At 36.3% G+C, this 19484-nt stretch overlaps 3 protein-coding genes across 3 annotated transcripts; 1 reads left to right on the top strand and 2 right to left on the bottom strand.

Annotated features, from left to right (window-relative positions):
* The first annotated feature begins 4474 nt into the window (after nucleotides 1-4474).
* On the top strand, nucleotides 4475-9336 carry LOC115973312 (TMV resistance protein N-like). Its single transcript, XM_031093569.1, has 4 exons — nucleotides 4475-4983; nucleotides 7176-7431; nucleotides 7477-8268; nucleotides 9088-9336. Exons 1-4 carry the CDS (start codon nucleotides 4475-4477, stop codon nucleotides 9334-9336), a joined length of 1806 nt encoding a protein of 601 aa, XP_030949429.1.
* Nucleotides 9337-13980: 4644 nt separating this feature from the next.
* On the bottom strand, nucleotides 13981-15535 carry LOC115973302. The gene is made up of 3 exons (XM_031093559.1): nucleotides 14933-15535; nucleotides 14602-14833; nucleotides 13981-14489 (listed from the first exon to the last, which is right to left on the bottom strand). Exons 1-3 carry the CDS (start codon nucleotides 15533-15535, stop codon nucleotides 13981-13983), a joined length of 1344 nt encoding a protein of 447 aa, XP_030949419.1.
* Nucleotides 15536-16052: 517 nt separating this feature from the next.
* Nucleotides 16053-17230, bottom strand: LOC115973292. The gene is made up of 2 exons (XM_031093550.1): nucleotides 16907-17230; nucleotides 16053-16700 (listed from the first exon to the last, which is right to left on the bottom strand). The coding sequence occupies exons 1-2, from the start codon at nucleotides 17228-17230 to the stop codon at nucleotides 16053-16055; spliced, it is 972 nt and encodes a 323-aa protein (XP_030949410.1).
* Between the last annotated feature and the right edge of the window lie 2254 nt (nucleotides 17231-19484).

Here is a 19484-nt window from a genome sequence, read left to right as displayed (position 1 = left end):
TGGATCTAACTCCTTACGATGAACGAACTCCAGAGGTTGAAGAAATTCTACAAATCCTAGGATCCGATCATGAAGTATCCAGTGCAGGAACATCCATCAGCACCGCAAAGTTTGCACCAGAGCTGACCACACTAAAGTTGATCATGTTCACCAATCTCTACCCACTGTCCAACACTACGTTCATCAACCTTGGGAGAGCTCTATTCCTTTGTGATCTTATTACTGGAGCCCCCATTGATATATGTGCTCACATCTACTACACCTTGAGGAAGACCGCGGTTCGAACTGCAGCTTGAGGAATTATTCCATTTTGCAGTCTCATCATGAAGCTCATTCTTCGTGAAGGCATTGTTCCTCCTACAGATGGAAAAATGTTGACCTGTCAGCGTCCTATTTCCATGTTCACTCTTCAAGCTAGCAGAAGTCACTCCTCTAAAACACCAAGGAGTGCTCACATCTCTCCGGTTACTCCATCTGCCCCTGAATCAGAGACACCTGCACATACCACATCTACTTCGCATGCTGTTCCTGAAGCTTCACAAGCTAGTATTCCGCAAGCACAGACTGCTTCTCATACTGATAGAGTGGGCAGTTTACTTGAGCATATTCAGAAACGCATTGATGAGATTGTGGCACTCCTCTACTCCACAAACAATCATGTCCAAATGCGTCTCGAAACTATGGAGAATCAGCTAGATGCTATTCAACAAAAGTTGGATGAGAGTCTTTAACTATTCGTGCCAAAAAGGGGGAGAGCATTCAGTAAGGGGGAGAAAGTTCAAAGGGAAGTGTGCATAGTGATAGGGGGAGTACACACATACTTTTGTCATACTTTTGTTATACTTTTGTTTTAAGTCTTATCCTCTAAACTTATAGGTTTAGGTTTATGTTTGTTGGACTTTTAGTGTTTTTATGGGTTTGATATACTGTGTTTTTGGTGTATAGTTGTTTTTAACTCTTAACCTATACTCTTGGTTTAAACTTTTATATATTTTGATGATGTTATTCAAGATGTTTTGTGTTTGTACCCATGTGCTTATGTAAACTTTTAGGGTTAATGTTTTTATGCATTGTTTGTAGGCTTTATGGTTTGTACCTTGCTTAATGCAGCCTTTATGCTATGTTGAAATCAATACTTTAATCTAAATGTCTTGCATTTTGATTTATGTACTGTCACTCTTGTGCCCTTATAAGATTGTTCCTAGATGCATATACCTTGTGTACTATGCATTGGTTGAGTGTTGAACATACAAGTGTCTTACCTTGGGCTTGTTAACTTGTATGTCCTTGTGTTCATTCCAAGTGTGAATGAGCACTGTGATCACTACCTTGTGGTGTTCACTTGGTTGATCAAGCCATGGTTTGTTTCTTAACTCCATCTTTGCTTGATCACATATTGCCTGTTTCATATGCATTTTATGATTTTCTGCTTACAATGATCATGGTGTATTGTTGTGTTTCAGGAGTATTATGTTCATATGATTCAAGTGCTTCACAGCTTCTAGCGTTAGGTGTGAGTGAGTTTTGTTCAATTGTTCCCAACTCACATGTTAAGTCTAGAGTCTGTTTTAGGGTTTTGTCACGGAATAGCCAAAGGGGGAGATTGTAAGGTTGAATTTATTCAACCATCTAATTGGCTTTATTCCGTGCCAAATTTGTTTGTAATTCAGCATTTAGTAACCCTGTATTTAGGTGGGTTTGATGTAAGGGTAGTGAGTGAGATAGAGTGAAGATTGCTCAAGAGTGTGCAAGAAAACAGAGACTCGCGGCTTCAAGCCGCCAGACGCAGCACACATGCCAAGCATGCTGGAAAGTGAACAGTCATGCAAGCTGGAGCATTACAGGACAAAACAGGACAACTGGCCATACAGTTATCTCGCGACTGGATCTCGCGACTTAGTCAAGCCGCGAGGTCAAGCCGCGAGCCACCCCTGTTTTGTAAAACCTGACGTTTCACATTCCTCTCCCACTCCAGTATAAATACCCCTTTTACCCACGATTGTAAGAGAGCTTCCAGAGAGAATTTTGAGAGAGAAACCCTAAAGAAAAACAAGATTGATTCACCCACAATCTATACATTAGAGTCTCTTCAAATTCCTCAACTCTCTTCCTCTCCATTGTCAAATCCTTGAGAGGCATTATACCAAACCTGATTCTCACCATTATCATTACTGTGAGAGAGCTGTTTGGATTTCTGGGAAGCAGTTAGGAAGGAACCAATCTTCATTGGTTGATGCTACGGTCTAGTAGCGGAATCCGGGAAGCTAGAAAAGAAAAAGGTTTGGCGCAACTTCGTTGGAGCAAGAAGCTTGGAGGGCTTAGGTGCACTGGGTAGATTAGGCTTGGAGGGTCTATTGCTGTCCATGTATCCCAACTGTATTTTCTAGTGGATTGTTTACCGCTTGGAGGGCGGCGGAGAGGTTTTACCCCGAGGGCTTCGGTTTCCTCTTCGATAACACATCGCGTGTTGTCTTTGTGTTTGCATCTTCCTTCCTCTCTATCTTTGCCTTTTTATTATCTGCTGTGGATTGTGTTTTGTTTCGGCTTAGATAGTTTTTACCAATTTCATATTATAGCGTATGTTAAGTTTCCGCACACTAGTTGTTTGACATATTGCTTGAATTGGTTAAGTTGTAATTTGGGGGTCTAAACGTTCAAAGGTGTTTATACACGTTTTTGAACTTTCAGAATCTAAGTAATCTTATTTGGAGCAACATGGAAGGAATGGAATGGAATCATTTTATAACAATATTACTATTAGACCCCTATTTTAAAATACATAGTTGAATATATAGGGGTATTTTGGGAGTTTTTGTAAAAAAATCATTAAATTTAATTCCATTCTCTTCCATTCTTCCCAATTTCGGGAGGAATGAAAATTTGAGGTTTTAAGGGAATAGAGAGGAATAAGTGTTCCCTCCTACTCATTCCATTCCCTCCCACTTAAACTCCCAAACAAGGGAATGGGCTTTCCATTCCCTCCATTAAAACTCCCAAACAAGGGAAGGGAATAATATTCTAAAATTATTCTTTTCATTCCTTTCTATTCCATTCCATTCCCTCCCCCCAAACGAGGCCTAACTCACCCTCTTTCTTTTCCTCTCTTACTGGTGGTGGTGGTGAAGTCATCCCACGATGAGGAGCTAAAGGAGTAGCGGCGGACGGATCGAGTTGTCGTAGACGAACTAGACCTCAATCTGCGTTGGAGGGAGCTTATTCGGTTAGAGGTTGGGGGAAGAGAGAGATCGTAGATCTAGGTTTGCCTTAATCTGCGTGGCCTTCATCACAAGGACAACAGCAACAAAAATAAGTCTCAAATCATAATGGTTCAAGTATGAGAGTTGGTGTTTTGCTTACCCAAATGAAAATATTTAAAGCTCTCTTTCTCAGATCAAAATCTCCCTCTCTCTCTTTCATCTTTCTAAAGCTTTAAAACTCTAAAGTCTCTCTCTCAGATCGTAGATCTGGGAAAATCTCTAAAACTCTCTCTTGAATCAATAGTTGTGAAGAGGTGGTTGGTCCGGTGGTGGGTGAGGGTGGATCGTTGGATGGGTTTGTTATTGGCATGAGTTGCAGTGGCTTGATGGACTGATCGGTGATAGTGGTGGTGATTGGTGGTCTGATCTATTCATGTGGGTTTCAGATTGCAGGATTTGTTGGTTAGTTAGTTAGATCGGTGACCATTGGTTGGGTCTGTTGTTGATTTGGGCTTCGGAGTGCAAGGTATTTTTAGCGTTTCGAGGCAATGTGGGTTGGGGTTGGGTGTTGGGTTGTTGCTGTGTTTATTTTAAATTTCTGGGTTTGTTTTTTTCATGTAGATTTGATGATTTTTCTGGGTTTATGGGTTTGATTTGTTGGAGGTTTCAGTGGAGTATTGGGAATTTGAATGATTTTTTGCATGTTTATTTGCTAAGAAAATGTAATAAAAGAAAAGAAAATATTGATTGTTTTAATTTTCTGGGCAACCTTCATGTTCTTTCTCGAAGAACATGGAACATGTTACTTTGTTCTTCCGAAAATAATGAAAAGAAAATAATTTAATACTCTTTTTAATTAGATTGTATTTTATTTTATTTTTTGTTTGTTTTTTTATTTTTTTACAATTAAAATTAAATTTGAGAAATTAAAATTTTTTTGCTTTTATTTTTAATTAATTTATATGTTGACGTGGCATTTTAAAATATTTTTTTAATGACCACATCAGCTCTATAATTAACCATGTCAACATCTAACATGCCAACAATGTGCTCCGTCTGGACCAAAATAAAAACGATTTTCTGAAATCAAGGACTGACTTAGGAGTGAAATCAATTTAGGAACCAAATCGAGAATCGGCCCAAAATGTAGGGACCAAAAGTGCATTTTCGCCTAAGTTTTAATTAGTCCTTAATTTTTTGATCTTCACTTTTAATTGATGTACTTTAAAAAAAAAATTCTATATAATAATAATTTTAGATTTTCTAGTAGACTTTCAATGGTTTCCAGAAGCAGTCAGGGAGCCTCAACGTCATCACCATCTTCTTCTTTAACACCTCAATGGAAATATGATGTGTTTCTCAGTTTTAGAGGCGAGGACACCCGTAGAAGTTTTACTGGCCATCTATATGATGCTTTGCAACAGAAAGGCATTTTGACCTTTAGGGATGATGAAGGACTTGAGAGAGGAAAATCTATTTCACAAGAGCTCTTGAAAGCAATAGAAGAATCGAGGTTTGCTATCGTTATTTTCTCAAAAAACTACGCATCCTCAACATGGTGTTTGGATGAACTTGCAAAGATAGTTAGATGCATGAGAGAGACAGGATTGACAATTTGGCCAATTTTTTATGATGTGCATCCATTTGTTGTACGGAAACCGGTGGGAACTTTTGAACAAGCCATTAATGAACACAAAAAACGTTTTAAACATGACATAACGAGGGTGGAAATTTGGAAAGCTGCTGCTAAAGTAGCCAATATCTCTGGTTGGCATTTACAAGGCAGGTAATTTTTGTGACAAATTTATTTCTTTTGATACTTTTTTTTTGAGAATCATTTCTTTTGATACTTAAATTGGCTGTCTTATTTCATATATCATGAAATATATATAAATAGTTATTAGAATGTAGTATAACATGCATGGATTGAAGTATTACAACATATAATAGTTAGAATTTTGTTGTATTGTTAGAAATAGTTTGTGACCCTTGCTTTAGGACTTTAGAAATGCTCATTTGCAATAATTTAAAAGGAATTACTCGGTTCAAGGGCATAACTTGCTATGAGTTATAACTCTATTGAGATTGTCTATTATCTTCATTTTTTTTTTTTTTTGGTAAATAGCAATTTAGGCAATGTGGTTTTGCCATTTCTCAAAATTTTTTAATTGCTATATCCAATTCCCTTAAAAGTTTGGACTAAAATGAAACTATTAGGATTTTGTTGAACTTAATAGATTTTGTATTTTATGGACAAAATTATCCCTCAATTTCATTTATCTTCTTCCTCATCCTCTTCCTCTTCCTCCATTGTAGTATGGTCGAGCACTTAGGTGTTGCCATACTCAATGCCTGGTTCATCTTCTTCATTTTTTATTTTCATTTTTTTAACTTTACTTTTGTTATTGTTTTCTCACTCTTATTCAAGAAAAAATTGATGAATTGAATATAGTTGGAATTGTGGGGTTATTTTGTCAAGCTAGTCCATAAACTTGCTCACAAGTCTCATACGTGTGAAAATTATCTAAATTTAGACTAAAATCTTGTGGTTTAAGGATTTAAATATAGCAATTGAAACTTTGTTTCTAAATTGTGAAAGGGCCAAACCAAAGGGTAAAATGCAATTATTGTTATTATTATTATTTTATTGTTTTTTCCAGTTCCTTTGGTAAGAAACTAAGAATAAGATAAGTTAGCCCACAAGCTTCTCTAGTCAAAGTCTACCTATAAAATGGTTGACAGACTATACATTTTGATGAGTAAAATAATTAATTCTACAAAGTTGTATAGTAATCAAAACTTTGTATACAAAATTGTTAAAGGATCAAACCACAGGATAAATTGATTCTCAAAAAAAAAAAAAAAAAAACCACAGGATAAATTACAATTACTATTTTTTTCCCCTGCAAGATAAGTTAACCCAAAGGCTTCTCTAGTCAAAGTCTACCTATAAAACGGTTGACAGACTATACATTTTGATTACTAAAAAAATTAATTCTATTATTCTACGATGAAGAAGCAATCAATTATCAAGTCACGTGTTTCTTTATTAGCATTTCTCTTTATTTTATGGGCAAACATTCAATAGTTTCTCTAGCCTAGTTAATTAAAGTCCAATTTTGGAGACATTTATCACTAATGAGGATTGACGAAGTCAATTTCATGCCTATATTTGTTTAGTCAGGGGGACAAAAATTCCCGATTTAGCCCAGTATTTTATTTTGTACATTTTAGGATATCAATACCAATTTAATGGCCGTAACCACTACCACTAGTACTGATATGGAATTAACTTCCGTGTTTATAACACTTTTTACAAACCCAAAATTATAAAAGGATTTAGTTTTGGCCCAATCACTGTTTTGGGTAAATAAAAATCTTGAGGCATATTTTAACCATTTTATTCACAAATCAATTGTTTACACAATTTTATTCAACAAAAATCTATTTACATAACTTTGAAAAAGTAGAGCTTCTAGTAGTTTACAATGATATTAGTGTCTAAATAGAAATTTAAAGAACTCCTTCTCTTAAGCGGGGGAAAAAAAATCATAATTTGGGCCTCGACTCAAGGTAAAGACCTGCATTTGTGCTGGCAGTAAGGCTTAACTTTTATTATTTGTACTCCAGCAACCTAAATTTGAAGGACATGTTTCAACCAAGTATAACGAAAACTATAGCTCTGAATATGTCTGTTTGAACTATATAACTAATATTATATACAACTCTTATATGAGTAGTCCTATCCACGTTACTTGAGCTAATGAAATCACGTGTTTGAGCAAGGAGTATTCTTGCCTAATATTTTTCTTCCTCCACTACGGTCTAATAAATGTGTTAGGACTTAGGACCATCATGTAATTATTTTATATCTTGTTAATTCATAGGCATGAGTCAGAATTTATCCAGCACATTGTGAAAATGATGAATTATAATTGGTTTGGACCATCGTGTAAATATTTTCTATCTTCTGTATAGGCATGAGTCCGAATTTATCCAATACATTGTGAAAGAGATGATGAAGAAATTGAGTTCTAAACCCTCAAGCATTATCAAAAACTTCATAGCAATGGAATCTATTATGGCGAAATTTATCCCTTTATATTTAGGTTTTGAGAATAATGTTCGCATGATAGGGATTTATGGTATGGGGGGATTGGGAAAAACAACTCTTGCTAGAGTTGTTTACGATGAATTTCGTAGTCATTTTGAAGGTTCTAGCTTTATTGCTAATGTTAGAGAAGATTCAAAAAAACACGATTTACCTTAATTACAACAGCAGCTTCTTGCAGACATTTTGGAGGACCGAAATATATATGTAAGGAATGTTTATGATGGAGTTGACTTGATTAAGGAAAGGTTGCATCTTAAAAAAGTTTTACTTGTTATAGATGATGTTGACCATTTGGACCAATTAACAAATTTGGTTGGAGAACAAGACTGGTTTGGATTGGGGAGTTGGATCATCATAACAACTAGAGATGAACATGTGTTGAAACTACATGGAGTGCTTAATAGATACAATCCTAATGGATTAAATAATGATGATGCTTTAAAACTTTTTTGTTTGAAAGCCTTCAAAAATGAGCAGCCCGAAAAAGGTTATATGCAACTCTCCCAAGCAGTTGTCAAATATGCTAGTGGCCTTCCATTAGCTCTTATTACTTTAGGTTCCTTTTTGTTTGGAAGAACAATAGTTGAGTGGCAAAGTGCATTATACAACTTTAAAGATACTGAAGGAGAAATATTTGATATACTTAAAATTAGTTATGATGGACTAAAGGAAATGTGGAAGAAGATATTCTTAGATATTGCATGTTTCTTCAGAGGATGGGAGAAAAATCAAGTAATAGAGATATTAGAGAATTGTGGTTTTAAAGCAAGAATTGGTATAAGTGTTCTCTTGGACAAATCTCTCCTAACTGTGAATTATAAGGGATCTTTGGAGATGCATGATCTACTACAAGAAATGGGTGAAAAAATTGTTCGTTTTGAATCAGGTGGAAACCTTGAAAAGCAGAGTAGGTTGTGGCTTATTAATGACTTGCTTCATGTATTGGAGAACAATAAGGTAAGAAAAATGATAAAGCTATTATTTTATTCTAGTAAAAAGATCGAGTAGGTATAGTAACATAATTTTGTTCAATAAATTAGTTCTTTAAAAAAAAAAAAAAATCAAATAGGTAAGTGGTTATCTAAGTATTTATGTAACGAAATAAAGAATAAAACATTCACTTACCATGCTAATATATTGTCAATGATGTAATGAATTTATCTTACTACCTAGAACAAAAGGCTATCTTGACAATTTTTTAATATAAAAAAATAATTTTGTAGGCTTTATTTTCTTTATTCTCCTTTTTCATCACTTTATAAATAATGTTGTGATTTCCTATTTTTTTCCCTAGTTGGTCTTGAATTTCTAAAAGGTGGAAGTGCACCTTTCTAGTTTTAATGTCTGAATTTTAAACAGATTAATAAGAAAAAAAGACTTTAGAATAAGATGTAATACAATCTATAAATAGGCCTTAATATGTAGTACATTTTACTATCAACATATGATGTTGTACTACGATCTATTGGTACTAATGGGACTCTTCAGAATCCGTTTGGGTTAATTTTATGAAAATTCATGTTTTGAAAATTTTAGAAGTTGTGTTTAGAAAATGTGTTTTTCAAAATGAAATTAGGATGAGGAATAAAAAATAAAAAAAAAAAATTTGTAGAGAGTTTTATATATGGAAAACTTAGGAAGTAGATTTTTATTTATTTATTTTTATTTATCTACTTTACAGCTTTAAAAATGGTATAAAACTTGAATAATTTATAATTCTAGTATTCTTATCATTTGATTGTGCTAATCACCAAGCCTTTGCTTTTGAAATCTTAGGCAACAGAAGCAATTCAAGCCATAGTTGTCTCATGCTGGGAAAAGTATTTCAACTTTGAAGAATTTTCTGAAGGGTTTTTAAAGATGTCTAATCTTAGATTGCTGGTAATTAAAACCCAGGATGTTCTCATTAACCAAAGACATCTTGCTCTTCCTAATAACCTAAGATATCTTTCATGGAGAGAATGTCCTTTCAAATGTTTGGCATCCAGTCACAAACGAATGGCGTTTGTTCAACTTGACTTGTAGCATAGCAAATTTGAATATCTTTGGGAAGGAGTAATGGTAATTTTGTTCTTTTAACCGCCCTTTCTATAGTATTTATTATTATTTCTCTATTTTTTAAGTGTAGCTACAAATACAAATATACTCCCGGGGTATTTGAGCTTCCTCCTTTCATTTATAAATTTGTTTTAATTTAAAAGAATTCTTTAACTTTTTAAATTAATTTCTAAGTTTAATGAAAACTCTTTTTTATTTTTTTTGGTAACAGCGTTCAGTCAACTTAAAGTTCATTGACCTTAGTCATTCCAACCGCCTTATTAGGACACCTGACTTTTCAGGTGTTCCGAATTTTGAGGAACTAAGGCCTTGTTTGGTTTTTTATTTTTCATCACTCATCACTCATCACTCAATTTCCGTCACTCATCACTCATCACTCATCACTCATCACCCATCACTCATAACCCATCACTTAAAAATACATACCTTGTTTGGCACCATCACTCATTTCCATCACTCAATATTTTTCACACTATTTATGGGTCCCACTTCTGCCAAAGGGTCAGAACAAACTGTTTTGTTACCCGCGTAAGGCTTTCCTCCCCATTTTTTCTCTTTTCTCATTTTGCCTTTTCCCTTCATCCCTGTCACTCTCACAAAGCACAAACCGAACCCAGAAAAATTTCTCGGTGCATTTTGAAGGTCATCAAAGTCGCTGAAGGCTTTGATTATGAACTCTACAGCCGCAACGATATCAACAGGATTCTGGGTCCTAAAAGCTTCTTGCATTTCCTTCAAAGACTCTGCTTCTCGTTGCTTTGGCTACATGGTGTCCAAGAAGAAGTATATCTACACAATTGACGATGACTGCTTTGTAAAGTTCTTTCCTTTTTCCCTTTTCCTATCTGGGTTTTGCTTTTCGTTTCTTTCTGGGTGTTATTGATTTTGAATCTGTATATATTTTGCCTTTTGATTTCATATTCTCTGCTAATTCTGTTTTTGTAGTGGCGGCATGGATCTGATCTGCATGTTTTTCAATTTAGCTTCTTTTTTTTTTTTTTTTTTTTTTTCGGGTTACCGATCTGCAATTTTTGTGTAGGTTTGTTTATAAATCAAATCTGAATTCTATGGACTTCAATTCTATGAATCTGATTATACAACAAAACTTCAATTTTTTGTTAAAAACATTTCCACAGATTTGTGATTCAAAATGCAAATTGGTTGCAGTCTCCATTTTTAGTTTCCCCGTTGCATTCTAGTTTCCTGTTTATACTTCCTCCATTTAGACAGTGGTCCTTCAGTGCAAAAATTATTAACAGGATTGATAGAACAACATACATCAGACTCCAAAAATTTTTTTTTCACAGATTCTTAAATCTTTTTTTTTTTTTAATATAACTGCAAAAGTTTTGGAGTCTGTTGGAGATCAGACTCCAAAATTGTTACAACACTTTAAACCAATCTTTATAGTTTTTTTTGCTAATTTATTTGTCTATCTCTTAAGCTGGCAAGCATATGTAGAACTATATGAATAGAATAATAAACCATTGGAATTAGGCCTTAGTGACAACATGAACAATTTGGATAGTTTCCTAGGCTTTAGTCCGAAGAAACAAGGGGGGGAATCTTTTACAATGTGTACACAATGCATAAAGCCAAATCATATACTTTAATATCTAAAATAGCACGGTTTTGATATTTGCTCACATATTTAATTGCTTAATGATTTTTATATTTATTTTGACACTTGAAAATGATGGGATTTGCATTTTTCGTGGAGATGTAAGATTACCAAGGGAAACAAGAGTTTGTTGAATAGATCCATCGAAATGGATAACCCTTTATGTCCTTTTAGTGGAAAGGATCCTTATTAATCATATATTATTATTTATGTGATTTTGCAAGACTAATCACATTAATTCAAGACTTTCTGCTCCACAGCAAATGCCCTACTTCTTATTTTGCCTCAACTAGCTCAGCCTAACATTCATTAACCCAAAAATTTCCTCAACTATCTTTCCTTGTTAGTCATAGTCATCTTTCCTTGTGAAGCATTTATTGGCAGACTGGGTGCAATTTTACACTGCAGGTCTATACCTCACCTGAGATGGTTTTGACTGGAGCAGTGGGTCAGTGACAAACTTGTGTGACTTGATGGGTTTAGCTTTTGGAACATGCTTGGACAAACATGAGATAAAAAGAAAAAATATACTGGGTTATAAAAGTGGGGTGGGTTTGGCTAAAATAGAAGACTGCAACATAATATGGGCTTTAATTCTATTTCTTTTTGTAATGGTGGTAAAAACTGCTTTAGTTCTTGTCAACTTATAGAGTGCTATTGTTTTATGTATAGGATTAATTTTTGTATTCTGTGGTATGACCATCAAGTGGTATTTGAATATGACCATCCAGTGGTATTTATGACATTGTATGGTATGACATTAATTATTGATATAGGTTAGCAGCCAATGTAATATCTGTTCTAAATAATCTCTAGTTCAAATATTGCATGTTTTTTATCCTGCCAGTTCTGTGGACTAGAAAAAAAGTCATCCAATTTGATGGAAACAAAATGGATTTTATTTCATACATGGAACCATATGGCTCACTGATTATAGGATTAAACTAAATGAAGATGCTTGTTATGAATGTACATTACTGATCACACTGCGCTTGGTATTAGAAATTTTCCTTTGTTAGTTTAACTGGAGTAGCCTGTATGTGTTCTTTTTTGAGATAATTGACCGATTAATGTTGTAAGTAACTGTAACCGTAGTGTTCAATTGCATTGTCTAAATGGACATGCACTAATGGCATGTTGCATTTACTCTTTCCTTCCTTATCTTAACAGCATCATAGTCTGTAAAGAAAATCATTGAAATCAATCCTTACTTTGTGGTATGTTAGCTTTATGCTATATACTTTGTGGTGTTGATGTTATTAGGAAAAGTCCAATGTGTTAAGCGAACCTTTTTAGTATAGTGAAGGTGATGTCTCAATGACACTTATTCCTTAGTTCTTTTTGAAGATGGATAATTGAAGTGGTAGAAATAATAATAATCCCTCCCAAACTGGAAAAAGAGTGTGATTTGTTAAATAGTCACTTCTAATTTGATTGTTTATGCAAAGCCAGTTAGGCATTTTACTTAATCTTTTAGGTGGTGGCTAACCCAATGCCCAATTAAGAAACCATATGCTAACCATAGAAAATAGTTTCAACTCTTGGCATGCCCTGTTCTGAATATGTCATCACAGGCAGTGCCCACTTTTTTAGTATTTGGAACCTTTGTTTTTGATAAGTAGTATATGGAACCTTTACAACCCAATATTATGTGTTTTCCTTCTTTTGTCACTGCCTAATTGACACTTTCTTGGCATTATTTAGTGCCGATTGCACGGATTGGCAAACAAGCACAGAATTTCAGTCACAGGAGCATCAAAGCTGTTGGCAAACATTCTGTACTCTTACCGTGGAATGGGTCTGTCTTTTGGGACCATGATTGCTGGATGGGATGAGATTGTAAAGACACATGACTGTATCATGTCCTGTTATTTTGTACTCTTTTAAGCATACTCTTGTAATTTGTATTTTCTATGGGTTGTAGATAGTATTACTTTCCTTTAAATATCAGATATAAGCGCAACAATTAGGGACTGAATTTGTAATTTGTATTCTTTTCTCCTCCTCCCTGCTTTCTGCCCAGGTTTATGGATGTATGGGAGGACTGAATTGAGGGCTAAGCATTGAAATTTGAAAGAGTTCCTATAATTTTGTAATTGCAGGCAAGAATTTAGGTGCTTTGTTTTTAAATATTCTGAACTCCATCAAGTTATATATAGCAATTCTCATGTACAGGATGCAAGAGAATTGTGGTGTAAGTTTGTCAGGCCAGCCTCCATACTATTTACGAACTTGGCTGAACAGGCCAGCCTCACTCATTTCTAGTACATGCACAATTTGTACTTGTATGACTTCCATAAGCACAGGAGCATGTTGCCTTATCCTACCTTTCCATAGTCCAGGATGCATAGGAGCATGCTGCCTTTTTTTCATTACCACTACTATCCAATTATGCCAAGTACAGTGGAATAGGAAATGGTTGACGTGATTTATGGAAATGGTTGACGTAATTTATGCCAAGTACAGTGGAATAGGAAATGGTTGACGTAGCTGGGGCAGGGCTCATGCTGAACTTGGACACTCTGCTATAGACGTTCTCTCCTTTAAGAGATGGATTCCAAGACATGCTTACAAGGCCTAAAATCCTTTAACCACATGCATTTCCAGTTGGTCTTTGAAACTATTTATACATAGACTTGTCTGTAAGGTTATCACTTACCAGAGCCCTATGATTCATGGCTATGTAGTTTTGTTGGGCGGCCACTTTTGTCACTGATTGTAAAGAAATAATGCACTAACATTATTAAGCACATGCATTTCCACTTTTGTCATGTCATTCCAACATAATGCACTAATGTTACAAGTCTTCCTTCAGTGGTAATACATCCACTTACGTAAATAATATTTCTGTCACTACAAATTAAGTTATACATCCACTTACATAAATAATATTTCCGTCACATATTATAGTGCCAAAACAATTACGGTGCAAAGCCATAGCATCTACATTGCACATTAGTAAATGCTCAATTGCCATTTTAAACATATAATCATCTCACGTTGCCACGGGCAACATAATCATCCCACATTGTGTCAGTGATATGATCCCTAAATTGGCCCATCGCTCTCTTCGATGCATTTGACATTTCTACTACATGCCTTTGGGTCGCTGAGCTTGTTGATGCTCCAGCATGGCCACTGCCTCCGCCATTGCCACTGCCTTCGTCATCACTCTCCCCTATTGTTCTGAACAATTCATCACTTCGATTGTTCATACGTATGAAATTGTGTAGAGCACAACACACAACAATCACGTAACGCTGCCTAATTGGCTTGAAGTTTGGCATTAAATTCAGAATGGGGAAACGGGCCTTCAGCACTCCAAAAGACCGCTCAATAACCATCCGCAAGGATGAGTGCCTGTAGTTGTACAACTCTTTCTTTGATGTTATCCGTCTACCAGCCGAGTGGAATTCTTGCGCATGGTACCTAGTTGACTTGTGAGGGGGGAGAAAACTAGTGCCAATTGGTAGACCTGAATCCACCAAGTAGTACGACCCTACACACACACACACACAACCAGCACGCACATAATTATTTAGTTCATAAACATACTACTTAGACATGGAGGATAAAATAACTTTAGTTAAAGTCACAGAAATGTATAGTACCTGTTGGTGGCCATGGAAATCCATGCTTCCGGTCACTAGTCGCTTCCTCAAAAACTCTTGAGTCATTCGCACTTCCTTCCCACCCAGCATGGACAAATGTGAACTGCATGTCCATGTTACACACACACAGCACATTAGTTGTTATAAGGCTCTTGCGGTCTCTGTGTGCTTGAGTCTCATTTGCAGGAGGTCGGGCACTCACGTGCGTTCCATCCATTGCTCCTACACATCTCTACACATGAAAGTTTTCATTAATCTTAGCAAGCACATATCAAATATCATATTATTTTACTATTATACACAGTTAGTTAAGTAATGGAATGTTTTGTACCTCAAACCACGGCCAGTACTTGTTCACTTGAAGATGTTCAGGGAGGCTTGTGACATTCTGATCAGGTTTAATTAAATGCTTCGCGTAGTGGTGGACAGCCCGTAACGTCTGACGAAAATGCCGACACACAGTTTCTGTTGAGTGTTGAAACCTGTCTGCAACACATCTAAAGCGGGTGTTGTGTCCAAGTACGTACAATAAAATGGCCACGGCCTGAGTGGCATTCACTGAACCCTGTCCGTCCCTCAAGTAACCATGTCGAGCCAACTCGTCCACTAAATGTAACAACAATTCAGGTGTCATGCGGAACATCTCAAAACAGTTAGCTTGGTTACCTTCAGTGACCTCATCCATATATGCCTTGCCGGTCAACGCACTTGTTCGCATTGGTTGTTTATCATAATGCCGCTGCATGTACGCATACACCTCCCCAATTATAGGATTCACTAAATTAAACTCTGCTTCTTCTTCACATTCGAGCTCCTCATCGGTCCAGTCATCATCATTATCTTCATCTACATTACTGGAACCAACGTTATTAAAGTATGCATCATTAAAATCATACTCTTGGAACGCTCGTGACCAGTCATTTCCGGATGCCATAAGTGACCTACACATTAGCACAAACATACTATTCAGGTAGGTTATGTAAAGAGAGATTTTTAGTAAATATGTTATTCTTAACAGTTTACACCTCAGCCTGTATTCCAAGAAAGTGATGAGACCATCAACATAGGAAATAAAAACTTATCAAATAGTCCTACTAAAAACATCAACCATAGATTATAAGAAGACAATAAAAAATAATTAAAATAAAGAATAACATAATATCAACATATAATATAAACACCTAATTCAACAGTCACAATTATAATCGTATAAAAATCAATGAACCCAAAATCCAAACCCATAGCATAATAAAACACAAACCATACAAACATCCCAAGTTCATAAATAACATAAACCTTCATATTATCCATACAAAACAAAAACAAATAAATAGAACAATCCAAATCCATAGTATGTAAAAACCAAATAGCTTAAACTTAATGCAACACTGTTCTCCCTACTAACCAAATACAACAACAACTAAGTACTAAATAATAAGCATGTAAATATGTCAATCCTCCTCCGGGTTTAGAATGTCCTCAATCCAAGTCTTCCTCCTATGCTCCGGCATACCCATAAACACTACCCTATTATCCGGTTGCTGCAGAACCTTTGACACCTTGACAGAGGCCTTGTTACTTAGATCCTCATATGTATTCAGCAACTGAATTGCCTTGCCAAGTGAACAAGGATCACCCCCTATGCCGGATTGGGCGAACTGCTCGGATGAACCGCTGGCCTTGCCGAGTTTACCACTGAACCTATCCTTCGTCATTGAGGTGTAGTCCTTTAGGGCCACAGTTAGTTCACTTAGCTTATCCGACTTCTTCAAGACCTTCTTACCCTTGCCACTTGCATCTTGCACAGGACGTTTTTCCGCCCGTTGGGTTACCTCCTCAACCTCAACATCCTCTACATTTTGCGGGAAACTGTCAAAGTTAGGAGTATAACAGTCATCGTCCACATTGATGGGTGCACTTGCATTGACATTGGCATTGGCAAGCTCTTCCTCTAGGGCACGCTCCTCGTCACTATTCAGGGGAGGAGTGTTTGAGGAGATCTGCAGGTTCCCAGTCGCAGTACTAGGGGCGAATAACTGCTGCAGTGATGGGTAGTCTGGGCATCCCTGTTTCCTTAAGTTAGCTGCACCACGATTGCCCTGCAATGTCCTTGGAAACATTAGCACACTAAACGTACCAATTCATATATTATCAAGTTAAAGGAAACTTGCATAAATAAATAAGGGCAATAACTGATATACCTAAAAAAAAAAAGCACCGGTTCATATATTACCAACTTAGAGGCAAGTTGCATAAATAAATAATTGGAATAAGTTATATAAATAATAAACAACAATAAACATACCGCAATCACATTCTGCCACACCTCGTCATCACAAGTAATTGTTTGGGTTTGCTCGTCCCACCCCAACCCCGTGTGTCTTAGCAACTGGCTCCACTTGCGTTGTTTGAGTCGGAGCCTATTATGCTTCTGTTGAACTTGCTTAAAGATAAAGTCTTTCCCGGTCCTTTGGTTAAGTTCATTTGTAATTGATGCCCATGTAGGACCCTTGAACACACCGTTTGGCATGTTACCCTTAACTTGTTCCTCCAACATTATCTCAATAAATATATGTTCTACATGGGGAGGCCACTTCTTCTCATCCGCCTCTTGTGATTCATGTGCCATCTATTTATTCAACACATCTCACGTGGTAAGCTCATGACAAATAATAATTTTAAGAATTGACTAACATGACTATAGGATTCATGTACCCCATAGGTTTAAGAGGTCCAAAAAATTAAAAATATTCCACAATTAAATCAACACGGATAAGAAAAAGCATGCATGGAATGTAAGAAACAGTGGTAATATATAAGAAACAGTGGTAATATATAGATCCTTCATTGAGGTTTACCACATATACAATGTGACCAAATATACAAAAGATGGAAGTCGAAGCAATGAGTTAGTAAACTAAATAAGGGTCACAAATTCATCACTAGGTTAGTGCATGGTTAAGTACATAGTAATCCATAAGAAAGTACGCTACTGAACATAATGGGAACAAAATATGTCAGCAGATCAAAAGAGACATGCACTAAATTGCTTCAACTATGCATCCGCCTCTTACTGAGGTGGGTCATCAGACAATCGGTCTGGAGAGGCCACGGGGGAATCGTTGGGTCGAAGAGATATAGTACGCCCCCCCATTGCACTACGATAATCCCGTTGAATACGCTTCCACCCCCTAATTACCCGCCTCACAGTAAAGGCCTTCCCCAAGCGGGCATTAATATAGTCTATGATCTCCTCCCACACTGGCGCATTGGCATGATAACGACGCAAATTCCCACAACAATAGTGTCCAAGTACAGAGTCACACAACAGATCCTCACAATTGGCATCCCATGTTTTCAACTCCGCAGCCATCTTAAAGAACAACACACACATCTCATACACAATCATATCACAAGTACAATAAAGATATCCCAATACTTTGAGAGGAACAAATATTGAGCATAGGATCCCTATTAATATGCAGTTAACATTCTTAAATATTGATCACTAACTGGATGAACATTGTCATGTCAAGAACACAATGACAATAAAATCAAGCATGATTCACAAAGCCTATTTTTCAAGACATATTCTAGTTAACAAATTAAAATGGACAAATTCCACTGCAAGTCACAGCAGGACAATAGACTACAAACCATACAACACTAAAATGGAAACAATCTTGGCATGCAGCACAAAACCATTGAAGCACAATTTCACCATTGATGATCCCCCCCCCCCTGCCTTATTTTTTTCCTCTCTTTTGGGTACTACAAAAAGCATTAGAAAACTATAGCCCACAACATTCTAATAAATATAGTTGCATCAAAAAACATTCTAATAAACAAACTTCACAACTGATGATTAAAAATGATATGCATACATACTACTTATAATAACTGAGCATCTTATGATAATGATAACAACTACATCATGCAAACACAATGATCATGATATATCGACTTTCATATTAAATAAAGCATCCAATTACAAGGGTCACAGTAATTTGCATAAAATCAAGTCTAGAAAGCTCCAAATTTTCAATCTTTATTATGGCATCCAAACCATTATCAGAGAGGGTCCATATGTTAACACATACAAACTTATTGTTTACAATATTTTTTCAAAGCCGTATTTCTCTCTGGGGAGGCCTTGGAGGCTGTTTTTTCAGATTTACCCAAACATCAAACAAAGAAAAAAAAGGAAAAAACTAAAATAGAGAAGCACAACTTCAAATCAGATGCTTACCGAAACATCAAAGAAAAAAAAATGCAGAGAAGCAAACATTCACCACCACGGCGACGGCGAAAACCCATCACCACCGCGAAAACCCAAACATCAAACATCGAAAAAAAAGGAAAAAAAAAAATAGAGAAGCAAAAACCCATCACCCCGGCGACGGCGAAAACCCATCACCACGCCGATAACCCAAACATCAAACAACGAAAAAAAAGGAAACAAAAACAGAGAAGCAAAAACCCACGGTGACGGCGAAAACCCATCACCACGGCGACAGCGAAAACCCATCACCGCGCCGATAACCCAAACATCAAACAACGAAATAAAAGGAAAGAAAAAATAGAGAAGAAAAAACCCACGGTGACGGCGAAACCCAAACATCAAACAATGGAAAAAAAGGAAAAAAAAAAAAAAAAAACAGAGAAGCAAAAGATGCGAAATACCTTCGATCTTTTGTGGAAAAAGCTGAGAAACAGGTTGGTGGTGGCGCGTTCAGCACTGCGTTACCGTTATACGGCAGGGTGGGTTGCCTGAGCTCGGATCGGTGACGGCAGTGAGAGAGCTTGTGGTTCTGGAATGGAGTCTTGGAGATATGATATGAGAGAGCTTGGTATTATTTGAGATGAATGAGAGCTGTTTTACT

This window comes from Quercus lobata, chromosome 2 (genome assembly GCF_001633185.2).
Source record: "Quercus lobata isolate SW786 chromosome 2, ValleyOak3.0 Primary Assembly, whole genome shotgun sequence".
Taxonomy (NCBI): domain Eukaryota; kingdom Viridiplantae; phylum Streptophyta; class Magnoliopsida; order Fagales; family Fagaceae; genus Quercus; species Quercus lobata.
Note: the sequence above shows the minus strand (reverse complement) of the source record. Positions and strands in the feature narration are given on the sequence as shown.